Source organism: Girardinichthys multiradiatus, chromosome 10 (genome assembly GCF_021462225.1).
Source record: "Girardinichthys multiradiatus isolate DD_20200921_A chromosome 10, DD_fGirMul_XY1, whole genome shotgun sequence".
NCBI classification, from domain to species: domain Eukaryota; kingdom Metazoa; phylum Chordata; class Actinopteri; order Cyprinodontiformes; family Goodeidae; genus Girardinichthys; species Girardinichthys multiradiatus.
In genome coordinates, this window is record NC_061803.1 from 29,665,868 (window position 1) to 29,689,942 (window position 24,075).

Consider the following 24,075-nt stretch of genomic DNA (forward strand, 5'->3'; position numbering starts at 1 on the left):
CCCTTTTTGTAGTTATTATTACAGAACTAAATTATATTGGCAATTTAAGCATTAGGTCCATTATCATGCTACTTTATGTTATCCATTTAAGCCCAGACATTTACAGAAAAGTTGAAATACGTTCAAGGTTTCTTTATTTGTACCTGTAGATAGATATGTCTTACATACAATGTAAAAGAAACTTAACATAACCAAAAACATAAAATGTAGCAGTTCTCAAAATGCTCAAGACTCCAACAAATCAAATCAAAGGATACAGAAGAGGAGAGCAGGGCTTAAGGCTTAATAATGTCACAGTGTCTGTGCCATTTTAGCTTTCACATTTCATTAACAGCAGTAGGAAGAAAGCTGTTTTTAAAAAGTCTACATTTTGGGACTAATAATCTCCCTCCAGAGGGCAGGAGCTGAAACTCTGTGAAGGGGAGGAGAGTTGTTGTTTAAGACAGAAGAGGCTATCCACTGTACCTTCCTGCTGTACAGGGATGGGACTGATTGTTGGGACTCTCCTATCAGTCTGGACAACACTTTAACTATCTACTGGAGGGAATTTCTCTCTTTTAAAGTTATATGACCAAAACATGACACCTAAAAAAAGGATTAAACTGATTCAATAAATCACAATAAAACAGGGCCATTATCGGTTGGTCTATAATAAAATGGCAGAGTTTCCTCAGACAGAATAAGTGCTGATGAGCCTATTTGCACACGGCCTTGCAGTTAATTTTATCATCTACAATAGTCCGAAGGTCTTTGTAAGATTGCATTCTCTCAATGACCTAACCCTTAAATGAAGTGACCCTGTGCTTGTGAGGTTTCCTCGTAAAATCAATGATCAAGCCTTTGGTTTTATATCAGCGTTCAATTGGAAGCAAGACACTTCAAGCCATTGAAGAAGGTCATCAGTCACTGGGCCGTGGCTGCTTTCATTTGACTGGAGAAGACTAACAACAGCAAATTCATCCGCTTTATTATGAATCTGTTGTCATGTCTGCTTTGACACATGTTAGTAAACAAAATAAAAAGCAGAGGCGACAGCACACAGCCCTGAGGTGACCCAGGGGAAGTACATTTTAAATGTGAGAGACAATTATTTAGCCTGACCCTCTGTGATCCAGGATCCAACCCAACTTCTTGTTACTTAAATCAAACTGGCCAAGGAGCTGTTTGCTTAAAATAAGCGGTTGAACCATATTAAAAGCAGAGGAAAAATCCTCAAAGAAAAGTCTGGCAAGGTTTCACTGAACGACCACATACATTATCTTAACCATAGCTTCTGTTTACTTTTACATTATTAAAAGCCTTTTTGACATCCTGAAGGTTGATGTCAAAATGTGGAGTGTCTTCAAGTTCACAGACAAATGTTTCTTGATTTCCTTGGTAAAATAACACACATCAAAACGACAGTAAAGAGAATTAAAGACACGTGTCAGGTCAGAGACAGAATTAAAACCATCTAAGGAGACATGAGTGTGACAATGTGGTTTCTGATGGCCTGCGATAGTTTTCATACTGATCCTAAACCAAATTTGTTTTTGGTGTATTTCTTCACCAATTCAGATTTGTACTTTGGTTTTGCTTTTACAGCTTCCAGTTTTAATTATTTCCTGTCTGAATACAGATCAGAGATCATTGTTCCTTTAAAATCAAGTGTTTTTTTATGTAAACAACATTTGACCGATTTGATAATCCTAGCTTTGTTATTTGGTTAGATTTTAACATGCTTCAATGGAATAAACATGTCCCTACAAAATGCAGGATACTCACACTCACATCGACCAGTGAATCCAAATCATCACCACAGTTTTATTTTAAAATATACCAATCGGTACACTTAAAACATTCCTACAAAGAGAGAACTGATTCCTCAATCCACACTTTTATATCCTTGGTCTGAGGCTCATTTCTCTTCAGAACAGTCTTATAAATGAGCAGCAGATGCAAAAGGACAGTGTGGACAGCTTTTTAAGCATCGTTCACCAATCCATAACATAGATCTAGTGTCTTGTCCCATCTTGTTGGGCAGGAGACATATTGATAAAAATGTCTTAATGTTTTCTTAGGAGAGACATGGTTAAAATCACCTAAAATAAAGTTTGGTGCATCGGAGGAGGTGGACTACAGTTTCTGCACTGCATCACAGGTGATGCTGGAGGCAGACGCGGGGTCTGGTTTCGGATGAATATACACAACTCTAATAAAGAGTTGGGTAAACTCCCACTGCAAGTAAAAAAGCTCTAGTGACACAGATATTAGTTCAACATGTGGAATACAAGTATGCTCTCTTACAGTCACAGATGTACAGTAGCGTCTGTTAATGCAGGGATTTGCAAACATTTCAGCCTGTGAACCCCCAAAATAACAGTGCCACAGACTGGCAACTCCCTCTAGCACCATAGTCTGATGTCTAAAAACGGCAGCTGTCTCCACACAGGACCTCAGTGAGCTCTCTTGTGAACTGGTTAGAGGTATATTAGACCAAAGCAGGGATATAGAAGCTGGAGCTGCTACATTGATCTCAGAGTTAAAAGAAACTTGGAAGAAGTTGCCCTGACTTGCTGTGTGAAGAAGCCAATCAGACATCAGGGTCTACTAAAGAGCCACCCTAATCCTGAGCCATAAAAATAAATATAGAGTGAAATAATTATACATATTTTAAATGAATTATTTTTTTAAGTGACATATATTTGTTATATAATTGAGTATTTCATAATTGAATGGTATATTTAAATAATTATTTATTCATGTGTTTATTTATTTCATAGTAAATATTTTTAATGGGACATTCACAATTTTTTATTTCATGATATATTTACTTATTTAACGTCATTCCTTTTGGCCCTCCAAAAGAGACAATATTAAATCATCGTGATCATGATGATCGTGAATATATTTTTTCTACATCTGAGTGGTTATTAATTATTCATAGTTAATCTGACAAGGAGCAGTGAGCATTAACAAAGGGCACAATAGTATTAATAAAACAGCAATCAATATTAGAGCTACTCTGAAAAGGTATACCCTTGCCTCAACTTTGAGATTTTCAAAAACCTCCCAACTTTTCTGAATTCAGCATATTTGTTTGGAAGCTCAAAAAGATTAAATGTAACTTTGCTTTGCTCCATTTAACCGTACTGTTATTTGCTAAAGTCTTTCTCTTGTCAGCGTAAATGAACTGCAGACATGTCTTGAAATGTCTCGACATGTCACAGTACAGTTTCCCTTTAAATGGGTTTTTGAATTTCTGTGCATTCTCTGACTTTTAATTTGTTAAACATCTTATTGATCCAGAAAATAGTTAACCTTGAGTCTTGTTCTTTCAGTAACAGCTTCCACACCAAAGAATGTAGCTCTTAGTATGGTGGATTAGTTAAGCTGAAAAAAAATCATATGTTCGAGTTTCCGACACACAACAGTAAGGTCTGTTCAAGCTGAAAGTTGGCCGATTCTGTTCACCACCCAAATTGTTTATGCATCTCTGTAAGGATGACCCTCTTACTGAAGAATTAATTTGGCCTAACTACTATTCAGACTGAAACTCAACTTTATTATCTTTCACACCACTTCACATTGTAAGAACAAAACACCATGTCTTTGGTCTTGTTGTGTTTAACATGCCTTCTGGACAACAACAGGTAAAAGTGTACAATAAATAAGATAGATAAGTATATGATAGAATAAACCTATAATAAATTGCAATATTGTAGTAAACAGCAGCAACAATTTCCTTATGAAACTGTTCTAATTATCTATCTTTTTGACTGCTATCTCTTCTGTAAGAACATCCATCTGGTTGCTCGTTGGCTGGGCACCCTCGAGAAACTTCTAGAGCAGTATGCGGAGGGAAGCCATGAGAACCTCCGAGTGTTTGTTAGCGCTGAGCCGTCCTCCAACTGCGAGGGCCACATCATCCCTCAGGGGATTCTGGAAAACTCCATCAAGATCACAAATGAACCACCTACTGGCATGCATGCCAACCTGCACAAGGCCCTGGACAACTTCAACCAGGTAACACTGTCAGCCTCTGGATACTAATGCACTCTGTTAGCTGTAAGGAAAATGTTCAAGTTAAGGTTCTAAGCAGTGATAACTCTTATTTCCATGTTCATTAGGGGTATAACTATACATTTAGCTCACAAGACTACAGACAATAATAGGTTTATGAGAACAAGATGTAAGAAGATTTTAACAACCCAGTTTTAGGTGTGATCAGTCTAACTGCCGAAATATACATCAGCAAAAACAACTTTATATCAAACAACCCACAACACCAGTCTCTGGTCATTGAGAATCGGTCTTATGTGTGGTGCCCAGTGATCCTTTCTAATTGATTCTATTCAGAAGTGTTGATGGTTCTGATAAAACTATCTACAGCTGAAATTCAGTAATCGGTAATATCTTAGTGTGCTTCAAAAGACTCATGTATCAATTTTCTATATGCACTTATCCTTGAAGGGTCATAAGAGGTTGGTGTCTATCTCCAGACATCACTGGGCAATAAGTAGGGTACATCCACTTTCTCCTAAGTTACGGTGACCGATAAACCTAACATGCATGGTTTGGGACTGTGCTAATGGGATTAAATCAGATTAGTAGAATATGTATATATGTTATTTGAGTTACCTTTAATTTCTAGGTTTAAAACAACATTAATTTGAATGTTTTGACATCTTCCTTTGAGATTTCAAAAATCCTTTGCAGCAGTGTTTGAAAATCTGATACTCTTTAGCCCTAGCTGTTCTCTACAAGGCCACATTAAAATATTTACCATATAGTCTATACACACATGAATTTAGCATCTCAAATCCTGTTGTGTTCGTATTATGAGCATGCAGTCTTTCTCTGATTCAGCTCAGTATTTTTTGGGAACAATTTTCTTTTATGCATCTGACAATTTTTACATTATACGTTCTTGCGAAGTTACATACCCTATGGAAGATAAAGACTTAAAGGACCAATTTTCCCTGAGAAATTTAAGTGGCCTTTGTAGGGAATCAGAATATCAGAAGGCAGTTGTATTTTTATTTGTTGTTGAATCTTCTCTGCAGAGGCCTTATTCTTCTTTTAGTTCTGAGTCACAGCTGAGACAATACGATTTTCACTCTCATCAAGCTGCCAAATTACAAGTGTTACAACAAACAGAAGACAGAGCCATGTCTCAGTTACTCGGTTTCATGTAACCTATGCCGGACAAAAATATAGTCATTGCTCAAGGGAAAACTTGGTACGGTTACATTTGTGGGGGAGGGATGGTGGTATTATTTGAGGACAGATGCTGCATTGAGGCCAATTTACAATACCACAAATGACTAACCATAGTCGCTAATGATGCTAAGGTTACCATCTGTTTCCTAGCTTGTCATCAGTGTTGAACTAAAAGCAATTTTACTGTGTTTTAATCAGTCCATGCTTCATTTTATCACATGTTGTTTAAAATCTAAAATGCTTAGATTGGTCAAAGCTGAACTGTACAGTTCAGAACTGGATAAAAAAGAGAGTCTTTAAAAAGCTGTTTTGAAAAAATATGAAAAAAACCTTCACACATGTACTAGATCATTCTTTATTGATTAAAGATTCTTTAGAACAGTTTGTGATATGTTTAAATATGAATTCTTGCTTGAAAAAAAATGGGGGTTCTTTTTTTCCTCATATATTATTGCTAAAATTAAAAGTCTTGTCTCATTCTTTAGAACGCCTAGTAATCAGTCCAGATACAGTGCCTTGCGAAAGTACTCGGCCCCCTCGAACCTTTCAACCACTTGCCACATTTCAGGCTTCAAACATAAAGATATAAAACTCTAATTTTTTGTGAAGAATCAACAACAAGTGGGACACAATCGTGAAATGGAATGAAATTTATTGGATGTGTCAAACTTGTTTAACAAATAAAAAACTGACAAGTGGGGCGTGCAATATTATTCGGCCCCCTTGCGTTAATACTTTGTAGCGCCACCCTTTGCTGCAATTACAGCTGCAAGTCGCTTGGGGTATGTCTCTATCAGTTTTGCACATCGAGAGACTGAAATTCTTGCCCATTATTCCCTTTATGTTTTGGATCATTGTCTTGTTGGAAGATAAATCTCCGTCCCAGTCTCAGGTCTCTTACAGACTCCAACAGGTTTTCTTCCAGAATGGTCCTGTATTTGGCCCCATTCATCTTCCCATCAATTTTGACCATCTTCCCTGTCCCTGCTGACAAAAAGCAGGCCCAAACCATGATGCTGCCACCACCATGTTTGACAGTGGGGATGGTGTGCTCAGGGTGATGAGCTGTGTTGCTTTTACGCCAAACATCGTTTTGCATTGTGGCCAAACAGTTCTATTTTGGTTTCATCTGACCAGAGCACCTTCTTCCACATGTTTGGTGTGTCCCCCAGGTGGTTTGTGGCAAACTGTAAACTAGACTTTTTATGGATATCTTTGAGAAATGTCTTTCTTCTTGCCACTCTTCCATAAAGGCCAGATTTGTGCAGTGTACGACTAATTGTTGTCCTATGGGCAGACTCTCCCACCTCAACTGTAGATCTCTGCAGTTCATGCAGAGTGATCATGGGCCTCTTGGCTGCATCTCTGATCAGTCTTCTCCTTGTTCGAGATGAAAGTTTAGAGGGACGGCCGGGTCTTGGTAGATTTGCAGTGGTCTGATACTCCTTCGATTTCAATATAATTACTTGCACAGTGCTCCTTGGGTTGTTTAAAACTTGGGAAATCTTTTTGTATCCAAATCTGGCTTTAAACCTCTCCACAACAGTATCTCGGATCTGCCTGGTGTGTTCCTTGGTCTTCATGATGCTCTCTGCGCTTTGAACAGAACCCTGAGACTATCACAGTGCAGGTGCATTTATACGGAGACTTGATTACACACAGGTGGATTCTATTTATCATCATCAGTCATTTGGGACAACATTGGATCATTCAGAGATCCTCACTGAACTTCTGGAGTGAGTTTGCTGCACTGAAAGTAAAGGGACCGAATAATATCGCACGCCCCACTTTTCAGTTTCTTATTTGTTAAAGAAGTTTGACACATCCAATAAATTTCATTCCACTTCACAATTGTGTCCCACTTGTTGTTGATTCTTCACAAAAAATTTGAATTTTATATCTTTATGTTTGAAGCCTGAAATGTGGCAAGAGGTTGAAAAGTTCAAGGGGGCTGAATACTTTCGCAAGGCACTGTATTTCAGTTTTCTTGCTTATCTCATTCTGAGGTGCCACAAATTTTCACTCTCATCAAGCTGTCAAATTACAAGTGTTACAACAAACAGAAGACAGAGTCATGTCTCAGTTACTCAGTTTCATGTAACCTATGCAGGACAAAAATATAGTCATTACTGAAGGGAAAACTTGGTATGGTTACATTTGTGGCGGAGGGAGGGTGGTATTATTTGAGGACAGATGCTGCATCGAGGCCAATTTGTGACTTTCAGCCTGTGTTATCTAGGAAAAGCACAACAATTTTATGCTTCTGGACCATTTTGCAGCCTCCGTAGTTAGAATGGATCAGTGTGTTACAGTGGCCTACTCAAGTGTTTCTCTACCTTATCAGTTCTTCGTCTAAATCTAAGCCTTACCATTACCTCAATGCTTTGCCGCAAATGCATCTTCCCCCGCACCTTTACCTGACCTCTCGGCTTTGTCCTGATCCATTTCCACAATCCTTAGTTTGCTGATGTGTATCTTGCCTGATAAGTGCAACATGTTTGTGAGCCCTGCCTTATGCAGAGGCACAGGGGGGTCTGCTGAGGTTATGTTCGGAGAATATTCTGGTCATGTGATCTCAGTGAGACCTAATCAATGGCCGCCTAATTATCTGTTTTAGACCACCCGTAAGGCTACAGCCAGAGCTAAGCCAGGGAAATAGCATCTTTTTCTTGGTTTCTCCACAATTCCCCAACATAATATTGTCCTAGACCACTTTGAGACCAAACGGTATAACTAACAGTACTGGAAGCTAAATTCTACAGTTTTTGTCAGCATTTCCAATTTTTGTTGGCCTGTTCAGTTTGTCATTATTTCAGGGTAACAAGATTCTTAGGTGGTTAACTCTGATGGTTCATGGATATGGAAATGTCTCTTCAGAGTGTTAGGTATTAATTAGTCAACTCAGAGGCAAGAACGATACAGTCAGATTTACTTGCAGCAAGGGTAGCTCACACTCTGCAGTACAAAGTGTTGGCACCCCTCTCTCTTTATTTTCTCTTTATTTATACATGCTGGTTCACACACAGTTCAACAAACATGCAGGGTGTGTATGTGGGGGGGTGGGGGGGGGTGGTCAGAAAGGTTAGGGTTCATGTGTCTTGATTTTAAAGAGATCGGGAGTGGGGACCTGGTACGAGCAGAACTCACTCGTCTCCCCCATATCCCTTTCTGTGGCATGTAGGAGGGAAAAGCACTTGGAGCAGACATGAGTGATAAACAATACAAAAGTTTTCAAACCCTAACACAGAGCGTGTTTGTGAAGGCAGCATATGATTGTGTGTGTTTTTGTACCAACAGTCTTGCAGCATTTTATTTCTCTCCATTCCACAGGTCATGGATAGGGAGGTTATGCATCTCTTTCAGCTGTGTTGAGCAGAGGAGCACAGTGCAGAATATTAACTAAACCTCAAACAACGTGTGTGTGTGTGTGTGTGTGTGTGTATGGCATTGAGCCTGCACTCTACTAATTCACAATGTGCACATCGTAGCAGTCAACTCCCCAGGGCACTGCAGTAGGGGGGAATGGCGTGCCTTCACTGTGATACTCAGTTTGTTACATGCTAAAAAAAGAGAATGCACTCTTCTTGTTTCCATAGGTGTTATTGGGATGCTTATTTAACTAACCTGACTTATTTGCCTGTCTAGAGTAATGAGCCCAGGAGACAGTTGGAGGCTGAAAGCGCCTGACAAGTTGTGACAATTAAAAATGAATCTCATGGTTGGCTTTATTGCTATCCAGTCAATTCATTGTCTGACTGTTACTGTGCTGCATCAGGGAAGAGTTGACAAAATGAAACTGATCGCAGAGCTGTCTGCCACAGCTTTTTACCTCTAATACATCAGTGTGGAAACCATCATTGATAAGGGTGTAATATTACACTTATTTCAAGAGACTATACAATGTTGGGTTCTTGTGAACAGCATGAGCTTTTGGCAATAGTATGGGGAAAAACAACAAATTCCCGTTATTAACAAAGATCTTACATATCCCAAACTTTGTGTAAATCTTGTGGCAGAAGATCTTGCAATATTAAAACAACTCCAGGTCTGTCTCACGAAGCACTCTCTGGTTGCTGTATCCCTTTAACATATTATGAGCCCCTGATATTAAGGTGAGTGCAGGGTATCAAGCTGCATCTAACATTGATACAGCCTGTATCAATGTTTGAGACTCGGATTTTTAAGTAAGAACAGAAGTTGTTTTTGAGTTGCCATGTTGAGTTGACAGAGTTAAATAGCATATATTCCTTGTCAGACTGGCCGAGAACAGTGGGGTACAAAATCATCAAAGAAGCCCCCACTACTTTGTGTAGTTTGTGTGTGAGGATTGTGTGTGCTTGGTAGAAAAACGAAATGGTGACAGATTATCTGAATGATTCTAAACACTACAATATCACAAATGACTAACCATAGTCGCTAATGATGCTAAGGTTACCATCTGTTTCCTAGCTTGTCATCAGTGTTGAACTAAAAGCAATTTTACTGTGTTTTAATCAGTCCATGCTTCATTTTATCACATGTTGTTTAAAATCTAAGATGCTTAGATTGGTCAAAGCTGAACTGCAAAGTTAAGAACTGGATTAAAAAGAGTCCTTAAAAAGCTGTTTTGAAAAAATATGAAAACAACGTTCACACATGCACTAGATCATTCTTTGTTGATTAAATAATCTTTAGAACAGTTTGTGATATGTACAAATATGAATTATTGCTTGAAAAAAAATGGGGGTTCTTTTTTTCCCCATATATTATTGCTAAAATTAAAAGTCTTATCTCATTCTTTAGAACGCCTAGTAATCAGTCCAGGTATTTCAGTTTTCTTGCTTATCTCATTTTGAGGTGCCACAAATTAATTAAAAATGTAACATTTCTGAGTATTTTCAAGGATAAAATAAAGGTTTTCCTAATCTCAAACTGTGTCTTCTAGAATTCACGCTCAGGTAAACTTATCCAGTTCAAGCTTGAGCTGTTGAGTTTTGAAATTTTAACAACAAATGCCATTCAAATCCCTTAAAGAAAGGTGTGAAGCTTTAAAGCAGATGCCAGCTTCAGTATTGTTAGAAGCTAACTGTGAGCCAGTTATTGTGTTCTCTCAGTATTTACAAATCATAGAAAACTATTTAACCAATTTGAATAATAAACTGAATTTGGATGCATTGTTACATTGTTGCAAACTTGACAAAAAAGGGGGAATCTGTTTCATTACTCAAGGTTGCATGAAGATGAACAAAGTTGTTTCTGACCAGGAGATTTCATACTTCACAATGACTAAAGTGTAGATCTCCTGCGAAGCCCCACAGCTGGATTTGTCAGTGTAGTACCCACGCCTACGTTTCTGTCCTATTACACAATAGTTGCTGGACACCACACAAAAAAAAAGTTTAGCCCAGAAATTGTGTTAAGGTGCAAGAATTCCCAAAGCAGTTGTTCAACAACAGAATAATGTAATTGTCTTCTTGCAGCTCTGGGAGAGAGAATGCATATATCTGTTCTAGCGGAGTATGTAAAGGCCTCAAAGTTCTGCCCAGAAAATCTAGCAAGAACAAGCTGCAAGAACTCCAAAACCAAGGCTACAAGAACTGAGTGATGTAATTTTGTTCTTGCAGCCCTGGAAGAGAGAACAAATGTTTCTCTTGTCTTTTTCAAAAGTATTTTGAACTGTTTCAGTGTTTTGATAGCAAAATATTGTCAGCCAACGCAACAAGCAGTCTTTATTCTATTCTTCATCTCTCTCAGCACAAAAAGCCAGCTCAAGAACTACAACCTTTCTTACTTAAAAAGTGTCAAATATGTGTTACAAAATACTTGCTTTTTCATACAGGGCTTTTAACCGCAACATTAATTTAATCTGCCTGATTAAGTAACATGCTGACAGTAACTGGATAGAGCTTTGTGAGACATAATTCTATTAGAACAAAAATGTCATTGTGTTAAAATATTGCAACATCTTGTGACACAAGATCTCCTTATGCCATTGCTCTTTGTCCTTTGGTTTTCCAGGAATCGCTGGACATGTGTGCACGGGAGAATGAGTTCAAAAACATTTGGTTTGCCCTCTGCTACTTCCATGCTGCAGTAGCCGAGAGAAGGAAATTTGGCCCTCAAGGTTGGAACAGATCATATCCCTTTAACACTGGAGACCTGACCATTTCAATCAATGTCCTCTACAACTACCTGGACGCCAACCTAAAGGTAGATACCCCACTCTTTTCTTTCATTCTTGTGCCAAGAATTACAAATAATACTGTTTGCAGTCTTAATTGGAAATGTGAACTTGTGTGACACCTCAAAGCGCTTTTGGCTAGGCAAGATCCTCATGCTTTGTAATTGCCAGGTACCGTATGATGACCTGCGCTACCTCTTTGGTGAAATCATGTACGGGGGTCACATCACGGATGATTGGGACCGTCGCCTCTGTCGAATTTATCTGGAAGAGTTTATTAAGCCTGAGATGATGGAGGGGGAGCTGTTTCTGGCACCTGGTTTCCCATTGCCTGGAAACATGGATTACAACAGCTACCACCAGGTGAGGCAAACATCCCCACCCATTAGAAAACATGAAACCTTAACTAAAACCATTCCTGCCAGCAAAATTACAACAAAAAACCCACCGATACATTCCAAAAGAATGTTTAGGTCACTCCACCTACTTGTTCCCAAAGGGCTTTTCGTTCCCTCTGCAAATTAATGATGGCTTCAAATGGCTCTGACCGAGCAGCTATAATTAATAGGTCTTTCTCCATTATTCTTCCCTGGGCACTGTGTGGACATATACAGTTCAATGCTAAATCAATACCAATAAAAATATGTGTGGGTCCCTGGGAAATTACATATTGTAGTTTAGTTATATTAATATGTCTCACAGGCAGAGTTGTTCTGTGGGTGGAAGACGTTTCTCAGCTAGTGTAAAGTAAGATATCCTAAAAGGCATAAAAGGCAAGACACAATGCTTTTAATGGAGAAATATTACTTTCCTAATTGTTTAGGTGTTATTTTATAAACTATAACTCATGTACAAGGCAATGACATTAAATATTTAGATGGTATACTTTTTTTATGAACATTTGGTTTGATAAATGGTAACTTTTATTTCATTGCTGTAACTGTTATAATCTTGGCTGTTTTGGTCTTCATTTGTGTTTTGATCAGTTCTTACTGTTTTGAAAGGTCTTATAATATGGTTATAATATGTTATTTGAGTATTTTAGCTCATCCTCAAGATCAGTGTTTCTTTGTGTCTATATGGCAAGCCAACAGTGCCATAAAATGGTACTTTTACCATGCGCCTGCTTGAGGATTGCTCTAGTAATTGTTCAGAGACAAACAGATTACAGCATATTTCCTTTAATTTTCTTAATTTAAGAAGATTAAAACCACTTAATTTAACTATTATTTATTGGTCTATTTCAATGAGAATAGTTTTTAGTGTCATCAAATACCAAATACTAACATTTATACCGCAAGCTAACTCGCAACAAAAACAAGGGATGTTTTTGAACACAACATTAAAAATGCAAATCCAAGAAGGAGACCCAACAATGCCAAATAAAAAAAACATTACCATAAAATTGAATGAAAATAGTGGCAACCCTTTATGACTACGAAACTGGTTCTTCTTAAGAATCTGCTTCAGTTTTATCCTAAAATGATGTGTGTCGGACTTTAGGTTTAATTATAGAGGCAAAGTGGCAAAGACATTTTCCATAAACTCACTGCAGGGTGCACTGTGGCGTAGTGGGAACCCTGGGCACCGTTTTCACAGGCTGTCCTCGACACAGCTGTCCTGGGTTCAGTTCCTGGACAGACCATTCATTCCATGTTTTCCTTTTCCCATTCTCTTTCCCTCTGCCCCTTTCAAGATTGTAAAATAAAGGTCATGGGCCAACAAAACCATTTTATTTTTTTTAAATGCATATTACATTTGCCAATTAATAATTTGCCTATTGATTGTTAGATAGAAATCATTACTGTTAATAGATCAGACCCTAGAGGAAACGTGCGTTGTTCACCGTTTAACATTTGACTTAAACCACGCCAAACCTATCTTAGAAAAAATATTTATATGTATACACAGTACAGACCAAAAGTTTGGACACACCTTCTGATTCAAGGAGTTTTCTTTATTTTCATGACTATTATTGTAAATATGAATCTGAGAATATTATTTAATATTAATATTTTAATATTAATATTTTACCAAATAATATTCCGGTCTGTTAAGGATTGTCCTGTGAATACCAGCCCCATTAAGGCAATGGTATTAGGACAGAATAGAAAGGTGTGAGACGAGCTCTGGCATTATTGAACAGCATAAACTCTGCACACATATGGAATGAATTCACACAATTTCTTAAAATACAAGAATTTATTAACAAAAATAAGTCAACTCGAAGTCAAACATATTTCAATCAACAAACTCTTTACTATGTTAAAACAATCCAACTAAACTACCAAGCAGAATTAAAGAATAATGAAGACTAATGGGCTATGTACAATATAAACAAGTTGATTAAAGATGATTAGAAATCATGACCAAAAAGTGTGATGCAACATTACCATGCAATGTTTATGTTTGAGAACCAAGGATTATCTTGAAGAATCTGGAAGTGAAGTTAAGTTAGTTTTGGAACTAACTTAGAAAATAATCAGCAACATTTAGACAACCCTTCACAATGCAAGATCAGATTAAATATTATTTTAATAAAATAATGTTTTAAATAATGATCTGCTGAATAAAACCAACCTCCTGGATGACTAATTCTCAACTGTGTCTAATTAACTGCCTTTATTTATTAAAATAATATTTGAAGAAATATTATTGAGTATTTTGGAAAAGAGCCAAATCTTTCTGGAGAAATGGGGCTTAATGGTGTTTACTTAGTTATCAACTCTAGCAAATGATGTTCAGGGACTATTATTAACTAGCTTGAAAACTAACAACCTTTCTGTTGACTAGCCTTAATGCTAGCACACGTGTTCTTACCGGCTGGCCGTTGGGCTAACAAAGAAGCTAGCTAAAGTGTTAAGCTAGAAGATAGCTTAGCACCAGAATCAACACATACCTTTAAAATACCAGGGTTAAAATGCATAAGCGCGGACAGCGTGTTATGAGCAATGTTCTGGTTAAAACCACCCTTTAAATAAAGTTTATCTTAGCTTTAAAACATACAAAGAACACGGAACCGGCGCGTGCCATAACTAGCCTACTAGCACTAAAGATCGCTAGGTTCCACAAAACAAACTTCATAGAATGAAAAGGTTGAGATTATTTCATCCTAACTGTTAATCTGTTAATCTGCCCAAACCCCAACCTCTGACCATGGTGAGTAAACTTTGTCCAAGGGCGATGAAGTTCGAATAAACGTCCACAGTCAACAAGCGGTTGGTTTTCAGCTAACCTCTGCGTTCGCTCTGCAATAGGGTTAGCTCCGGAGGGCTGGGCGGCTGTGAATGATAGGGTTAGCTTCCCGCTAACTTCCTCAGTTCCTTCCGATCAGAAGGTGCGTTCGTTCTGTGAACAAAGGTTAGCTTCCCGCTAACCTCCAGCTGTGGATGAAGAACGAACGTTGTCCGCTGCGGTCTCTGCCGTCTTTGGGGCTTCTCTCGAACAGTTTTGCTTCTGTGGGGCCTCGAAGAGAAAATGTAAGCAACTCTTACACCTTAATTTTCCCGTTCATGAATGAAAATACTGGATACACAGACAGTATTTAATTCTACTTAACTTTGCATATGATCGGTGATCGTATGGCTTCCTTGGATCCAGTTGAATTTATGTCTTTTTGCCAGCAAAAGACATTCGCGCGCTGGGACTCTCCTGAACCGTCCTCCTCGGAGGCCGTGTGGAAAGAGAAAGACTTGTGGAAAGGTGGGGCTTTTATTTGGGTAATGGCACCTGAAGTCCGCAGTTACCCCCTTTCCTGGCTGTGCTGGAAGAAGGTTAATGCACTTTATTTTGAAAAGTTCCAGGAAAGTATGTACCGGAGTTTTAGTGTTGAAACCCATGGCTGTGGTCCCAACAGTATGAATTTTGTAGCTTCACACTGAAGGCATCAAAACTATGAATTAACACATGTGGACAAATATACTGTGAAACAACTGAAACAACTGAAAATATGTCTTATATTCTAGGTTCTTCAAAGTAGCCGCCTTTTGCTTTGATTACTGCTCCGCACACTCTTGGCATTCTGTTGATGAGCTTCAAGAGGTAGTCACCTGAAATGGTTTTCACTTCACAGGTGTGCCCTGTCAGGTTTAATAAGTGGGATTTCAAGCCTTATAAATGGGGTTGGGACCATCAGTTGTGTTGTTCTGGAGGTTGATACAGTACACAGGTGATAGTCCTACTGAATAGACTGTTAGAATTTGTATTATGGCAAGAAAAAAGCAGCTAAGTAAAGAAAAACGAGTGGCCATCATTAGTTTAAGAAATGAAGGTCAGTGCAATGGCACTGCACAAAGACTGTAGTTGGAACCAAAGATCTCAAACTTGGACTCATCAGACCAAAGCACAGATTTCCACTGGTCTAATGTCTATTCTTTGTGTTCTTTAGCCCAAACAAGTCTCTTCTGCTTGTTGCCTGTCCTCAGCAGTGGTTTCCTAGCAGCTATTTTACCATGAAGGCCTGATTCACACAGTCTCCTCTTAACAGTTGTTCTAGAGATGTGTCTGCTGCTAGAACTCTGTGTGGCATTGACCTGTTCTCTAATCTGAGCTGCTGTCAACCTGCGATTTCTGAGGCTGGTGACTCAGATTAACTTATCGTCCGCAGCAGAGGTGACTCTTGGTCTTCCTTTCCTGGGGCGGTCCTCATGTTAGCCAGTTTCTTTGTAGCGCTTGATGGTTTTTGCGACTGCACTTGGGGACACTTTCAAAGTTTTCCCAATTTTTTGGACCGACTGACCTTCATTTCTTAAACTAATGATGGCCAGTTTATTTTATTTGCTGGTGTGACATTGCTAAAGTTAGATAAATAACCTTTTTGAAGACATCATGCTTTAGCAGTAAAAATAGTTGCTATACAAATATAGAGTATCATGCACATAATTTAAAAGAAAACTGTAAAATGGTTTTGGGGTCAGGGTTCAATAGAGATTCACCAGCAAAAAGGAACAAATGCTATATGCCAGGTTTAATATAGTTTATTAAAATAAGCCTCACTAAACAGATGGACAAAGCACTGTCGTCAATGGAAATGGCTTTAGGGAGTGTGATATGTACAACACAAGATTAGTCTACAGGTAATATTCAGTTTGGAAAAAAAAAACAGTCCTCTACAGTTAAAATTTCAAACAAAAAGTTCAAGTAAGTCCAAAAGTGCATGCTATGACTCTTATTATGAATACACTTGTGTTTGTTTTAGTTAATTTGACCTTATCCTAATGCAGAGCAAAATTCAATACAGAACTGAATAACTTGCTATGAAAATAAAAAAGAAACTGGTGAACATTCATCACTCACCTGGTGACACATTTTGAACAACTCCACCAGGCATTGCAAATCATTTAATTGTGACCTTTGTTTTTTTCCATATTCCACCAAAATCCCAAACCTTTTCACATTGCTTTTCTTCAAGCTCCTGCATGTCATTATTAGCAAATCTTGTCCTTTTAGTGTGAGGGACTTAGTATCTTAAGCTGCTCTATTTTGTTATGTCAGAAAAAAGCAATATAGAATACATAAACACAGCTTTGAATGAGAAAACCTGAAAAGTATTTAAATATGAAATGAAAACATATTTTTTTGTGATTCCATATACTGGGCTGTGCTGGAGACTCACATTATGGCTAACAATACTTTGCTAAAAAAAATGAATACCCCTTTTACTTTGTTATATGCTGACAAGCTGCAACTGCAGATTTCAATGCGTTATAATTAGGATTTTAAGTTAGAGACTTAGATATAAAAAAATTTTGAAAAAAGTGGCTTACGTTTGAATTGGTTGAACACACTTTGCAACTCTTTTCAGATAGATATTTGTGAAAAAAACTGAAACACTGGTTAAAATAGATAGGTTTAATTATAATTAGATTGTACTTTGAATTTTTTACCTGTTTAGCCAAGAATGGTAAGGAATCATGCTATTGTCTGGTTGCTGAATGCCTTTCTTTGTCTGTCCCCCACCTTTATTTATCACTGAGCACAAACCTTAATTGACTGGATTAAATCAGGAGTGGTTAAAGTTTGTGTGTGCTGTGGCCCACGGTGATGTAATATATGAGCAATAATCAGTTCAGATACCTCCCATATGTTTTCTGGGGGAGCTGAAAAGGAGTGGGATGTTTGATTTGGATTTAATTTCCCCTTAGTCTGTGCGCTGTTCATTGAGCACAAACAGATGTATTAAATGGCTCTAGAGGGAAGAACTGCAGATTTTTACTCTTCGCTGTCACAACACAAGCGGGTTGAGGCTGAGTAAGGAAGACGTAGGGTCAAAGAACAGGGACTTTAAATGCCCTCAAGGTCTTGAAGACCATCACTTCCCTCATAACCACCCAGTGCAAACTCTGGGAAGCAGAGGGTCTGATAAGCACATAGGAGAACATCCAGTCTAAACACTTTTGTTCCTTTATCATTACATAACAACTGAGGTCAGATACAGGTAGGTAATAAATATGCTACTACCTGACACTAGAGACGGACAGTGTCCTTCAAAATAGGGGTTGCAGCTCAATGGCATTCAGGGACATTCGACTATCATACAATATAGCAACTCTATCCATAACAATATACACCGAAGAAGTAGTTTTTATATTTAGTTACCTGTACTTATCAATCACAAAGCCTTATATCTCACATATATCAACTATAAACATGAAAGAAGTAGCATTACATTGACAATGCACCCAGCTGAGATCAGGCTGTACTCTGCAGGGTGAGCGAGTTCCAACCCCCCTTGAAGCCTGGGTCTGATGCAGGCCTTTGCGTCTCTAAAACCGCTTTAGTGAATTTAAATGCATGCTAATTTTTAAAGGACTGATTCCATTTATGGCGTTTTAAGATCAAATTTCTTGTCCAAAAAATCCCAAAACATCTTTTAAAACCAGACTTTTTGTTTTTTATATTTTTTAAACAAAATATAACTTTCTGCACTTCACCTACCTGACTGCACCACCCCTTTTGTGGCCAGAAGAGGTGTTACAAATATACACACCGAAAAGCATGACGACAGGGGCTTGACACTAGAAAAGAAAAGTAGAGTTAGAAAAATAAACCAAGATTTTTTCTTCCCCACTCTGTTGATTGAGATGGAAAAACTTTATTTTAAGAGTTTTCATTCAGCTGTAGTCACCAAAATATAAATACATAAACAAATAAATACATATATAAATCATTACAGGGTTCATATTGTAATTTTGACTGATGATTTATAAGTACCTCTTTCTGATTTGTGATAAGCTATGATAAGCATGTACTGACAGCAGGTTTTAAGGCCATTTGCAAGATCAATACAAACTTTAATCAATGCTCTAGTTATTTCTGTATCGCACATAATAATACAAGCTTGGTAAAATAATAACATAGCATGGCCAACAAATACACCATTTATGTACTTTTACTGTATTTTATTTTACTTCACAACAATTTCATTTAGAAAATGGGACATTGGTTCTTGGAAACCAGCCCTTTGACTATCTATTGAAACAATACAGCTGTTAGTGATGGCTGGTGGTTTTATTCCAGTGCCTCTAGAGGCATAGCAAAGTGTTAGAAGAACAAACACTTACAAATTAGCCTTTCAAAAACAAATTCTCAAAACAAACTTAGAAGTATTTCAATCTATTTTTTTGTATTTCTCACTTGCCTTTCAGGGGTTCAGTATTAAACACATGCATTCACTAAATGTTTTACAGGAAGGATTAAAGAGATCAAAGTGACTACAAAGAAATCCTGTACTAAAAGCCAGGTTGTTTCTAAAACTTTTATCCTGACATCAGAGGAGCTTTTTTAATGCAATGCAACTTATAGGCAGTCCGTTTTCGGTTTAACCTTTACTTTGCACTCAGTTTAAAAGCATGTGATTTCATTATGAAGCAGCAGATGGAAAATGCAACATTTCCTTCTCAGTATAGAAATCTGCTGTTTGTCATTTAATTGTTTGAATTTCACCCCTTCATTTCTGTGGTTCTGTGCTTGTCCTTTGTCAGCAGTTCTATTGAAGAAACACCTGACCTGAGATTAAAAAAGCTGGTTATCAAATTATCGAGCAATATGTCTCACAGTGATATACAGTGCTGTAAAAAAATAAAAACAGAAAAAAAATCTGTAAAGATGCAATCATTGCAGATTCTTCTTTCTTTGCTTTTTATGTCAGTCAGTCTTTTACATCACTCTGGAGGAATCTTTGCCCAACCTTTATTGCAGTATTGATGTAATTCAACTACACTGAAGGGTTTTCTGGTATAATGCTGTCTGTAAGGTCATGCCAAAGTATCTCAGCCAGAATTTACATCCAGGCTTGGAAATGGTAACTTCAGAACCCCCATTTTAATATTTTTTAACCATTCAGAGGTCAACCTGGTGGTGTGCATTGGATGACTGTCCTGCTGGTTAACCCAAGAGTGCCTGAGGTTTAAGTCACCAACTGATAGCCAGACATTCTTCTCCAAGACTTTCTGCTCTAAAGCAGAATTTCTGTCTATCAAGTACAGTAAGTCTTCCAGTCCTTTAAGCAGCAAACCAGCCCCAGACATTCCCACTACACTCCTTTTTTTTTGTTTGTAAAGTGCCTTGAAATAAAATGTGTTGTTAATAAACAGGATTGAATTGAGTTCAACTACCACCACCAGATTTGCTGAATGTTCTTTTTGTGCAATGTTAGTTTTAATGCCAGATGCAGCTGGATGCATAACTTCAAAAAAGGGCCACTTGTCAGTTCGTAAAATATTTTACAAAAAGTCTTGGAGATCATCCAGATGATCTTTGGTAAATTTTAGACAGGCCTTTGTGTTCTCTTTGGTCAGGAGTCGTGTTGCCAATACATACCGATTTTTGCACCGTGGTTGTAGTATGGGTTCTTTTGTGACCTGGATGAGTCACCAGTTCGTTCTTCGTAATTTTGGTTGGTCAGCCACAACTGGAAATGTTTAACACTATTCCATGTTTTCTCCATTGGTGGATAACAGCTCTCACTGTGTTTCGCTGAAGTCCGACATCCTTAGGAATTGGTTTCTAACTCATTTCAAACTAAAATATGTCTATTGCTTTGTTTACCCTATGTTGTTTAGTTCATGGCTTGATATGTTGCGTTTTAAGATATTTTTTTATATCTTTCAGCCTACTTCACGTTATCAGACTATTTCTATTTAAGACAATTCTTGATTCCACGGGTTTCTCAGTGATCAAGCTGAAGTTTGGCAAGGAGAAATTGACCTCAGCTTTCCAAACACTTGTTAACCACAGTTAACTTGTGATTTATGATGTAACAAGAGGGCTGTCATATTTTAACGTAAGGGCAGTTTGATCCGTCATTTTTTCCATAATACATAAAATTACTGTTTGATTTTTCTTTTTTTTTGTATTTCCTAAGGTTATTTTTGTTTGAGATTAACATTTGTTTCATGATATGTAACATTTAAGTTTGACTAAAAGCAAAAACAGAAGAAACCTGCAAGGGTGAAATAGTTTTGTGAAGATATGCACTGTAATTTATACCTTAACAAAATCTATAAAAATTGCAAAAAGATTTGAGAACAGGCCCATATGTCTGATTTCTGAGCAGCTTAATGTTATTTTTCCTTCCTTAGTACATTGATAACAGCCTGCCTGCAGAATCCCCTTACCTGTACGGCCTTCATCCCAACGCAGAGATTGGTGTCCTCACACAGACATCAGAGAAGCTTTTCCGCACCTTGCTGGAGATGCAGCCCAGAGATGGAGGAGTTGGTGAGGGAGGAGGAATGACAAGAGAGGAGAAGGTAAAATCAATTACTCAATCTCATTCAATGAGAGAAAAAGTTCTCCCATCTACATGATCCCATTTGAAGCATGTTGCATGGTGGACGATGGAAGTTTTGCTGGCTCACCTGTTATTTTTACATGCACAGTTATGAGCTACGGTTTTATGTCAGCTTTGCCATTTACCTGAATTACTCTTCTTTTCAAGGTGTATTGAGTTCTTTGGATGTAAGGTGGCAAAATGGGGATAACATTTTTAAACCTCTGTTCCTTTCTTTTACAAGAAATTGCACATATTTTTTAAGAAACAATGCTTTGGTTTATTAGAACTGTACATACAGATCTGCACTACCCAGGGTACCTACACAGTCTAGAAAAGTATTGCATTTCATTTTAGTATTTTCCAGGTCTGTATAAGTATAGAAAAAGAACATATGTACTGTATATTTACAGACATTATTCCCTACCCCGCTGTCTAATTGTTGCGACCTTCCATCCTTTTTCTGTCTGCCCTTTTTTCCTCCCTTCTTTCTGCCTGTCTTTCCTTCTTTCAATACTTTTTTCCACCCTTCTTTTCTCACCCCCTAGGGGTGTGTATACTTTTGAGAGCCACTTTATGTAAATGGCAGCAGGTGCAATTAGAAAATGATATGTACACATAAGCAGCCTGTGGCAGCTATGAAATAATGTATTGTATTTGCCGCAGGTTTGGGCGTTTCGTGGAGTAGATATATTTTGTTCTTTGTCTTCTTTTTATTATTATGAGTAGCAGTATCAGTATCAGTAGTAATATTTAAATTAGAATATTGAAATTGTATGGTAATAATGATAATAATGATAGTAATTAATATTTATGTTATTATATGCTTGTTATTTGCCTTACCTGCAGGATATGACACAGGATAAATTTATACGTAATTTCTTTTTTTTTTGGATCAGCATTGAAAAATCATTGTATCCTTTTTATCCTGATAAAAGTGAATTGCAAGTAGAAATTTCTCCCCATTAAAAAAGAGAAAACATCTTCAGCTTTTCTTAGAGAAGTAACAAAGTCTGCCCCCTGTTCAGCATATCTCATGGCCCATGTTCAGAAGTGTTTATGAGAATTAAACTTGACAATATTGAATGAACGACTTAGATTTAAGGGTAGCCCTTATTTAAAGATGATGACCTCAAATGATCTGTCAGCTGTTTGCCTTGTGTGAAGCTAACCATCTAACTAAACCCTCAAAGCACTGAATCTGAAATGTATGGTGACAGAAGGTGACATTTTCTCTGCTTCCTGCACAATGAATTGAAAGTAATTTTCAAACCAACTGTTTGGGGCCTCAGAAAGCTCAAAGGGAGAATTGCACAGTGATGACATTTTCTGGTGTGTTTTCTGGTTCAATCCACCCTGAAATGAAGCTTATTTGAGTGTAAAGGTTTAAATAAATACTCTGTCACAGAGACCATGGTTTTGCACAGGGGCTTTATAAAGAAACTAACACTTTATTAATAATAAAGGGTCTTGGTTGTCTGACTGTTCACTTTGTTAAAGTTATTTATTATTATAAGCTGTGAAATAATGTTATGTCCCTCTGAATTTCTGGGGGGTTTATAAAGTGTACCTTCTTGCTAGTGGATGATGATTTAGTTCTCAAATAATATGATCACGATTCTTCAATATGCCTTCTGAAATTTAGAGTCACAGTTGGTAAGAGGTGAAGCTAAACCAGACTACGGATTATTCAAAATTTGGCAAAATTCGCAAACAACTTTTTGGCATATATGGATCTTTGAGATTCTATATATCCCACTGCTTAATCAAATTCTATTCAGGTTGCGATTGGATAATGATATCATGACATTACTATTCTGATGGTACACTATGCAGACTCGCCCGAGACATCATAGATCTTATATTTTATATCTCTGAGCTGCCAAGAGAGGTAGTCACATCCCCGTTTCTACTTTTGTTAGGGGTCAGCTTACCTCCTGATCCCAGAGTGAGATGCAGTGATGACAGACACTCTGTGTGACCACTGGAGGACTTACTGCAAAACGAGACTGGGTGTATTTCATTGCATCCCACATAATTTCTAGCCAATTACACAGTTTGGAGGAGTCGTGTTAAAGGGTGCCAAGACAGAGCAGGTCATTGGACTAATGGAAAATGATTACCAGTAAGAAGTTAACCGGCCTTGGAAAGTTCAGTGGTTCTAGAAACATCAGCAGAACGTCTTAATATAAGTGAGTGCATTAATACAGTTTAACATGGTTGGGGTTTGAATTTAACAATAAATTCAAACTTGTGCACCCAGCATTTTCAAAAAGCATTGAAGCTATTTAATCTGAAAAAGAAATGTTTAAATTACCCCAATTATGGGCTGGACTTAAATATAAAGCTAATAAAGAATATTGTCAAATGTCTGCTCTGTCATAACATTTTCCAAACATGTTCTCCTGAAATGTCACAGAAATCCAATCTAGTAATATCCCTCACGAGCAGTAAGCTTAGGTGATGTTATTAAGACAACATTTCCACCAAAAAGACACTGTTATGCTGCTTACAGAAGCAATACAGCAAAATAAAGACACACTGCTTTTAATTCCTACACACTTGCTCTGTACATTTAAGGAGCAACGACAAAAGCATATTGTTTTAGTATTCACTGCGGTCCACAATAACAACCCGACCTAACACAGAACTTTGGTAAAATTTGTTAAAATTGGCTGCTTTACTTCACCTCTGCTTAAAAGGAAACTCCTAAATGCAAAATATATGACTCTGTGGGCCCTAATGAGCTCTTAAAGACTAAAGCTGTTTATATACAGCATGTAATATCTTTATAATATGCACCTTCAAAGTAAGCATATGAATCAGCATACTCGTTAACTTTGTGCTGAGCCCGCCAGGAACCTCTATATATTTATGGGCTCAAATCTAACTTTTGAAAGGCATATCACATCTATCACTGAATCAGCTTGCATTTATGTCA

At 37.6% G+C, this 24,075-nt stretch overlaps 1 protein-coding gene across 1 annotated transcript in view; it reads left to right on the forward strand.

Moving 5' to 3' along the window:
• dnah9 (dynein, axonemal, heavy chain 9) overlaps positions 1–24,075 on the forward strand; it is a 274,955-nt gene that overhangs the window by 237,925 nt on the left and 12,955 nt on the right. Inside the window, exons 71-74 of the mRNA XM_047377712.1 lie at positions 3,778–4,005; positions 11,200–11,391; positions 11,534–11,725; positions 20,944–21,114. Of these exons, the coding sequence (XP_047233668.1) occupies positions 3,778–4,005; positions 11,200–11,391; positions 11,534–11,725; positions 20,944–21,114 (783 nt within the window). The remainder of the gene's footprint in view (positions 1–3,777; positions 4,006–11,199; positions 11,392–11,533; positions 11,726–20,943; positions 21,115–24,075) is intronic.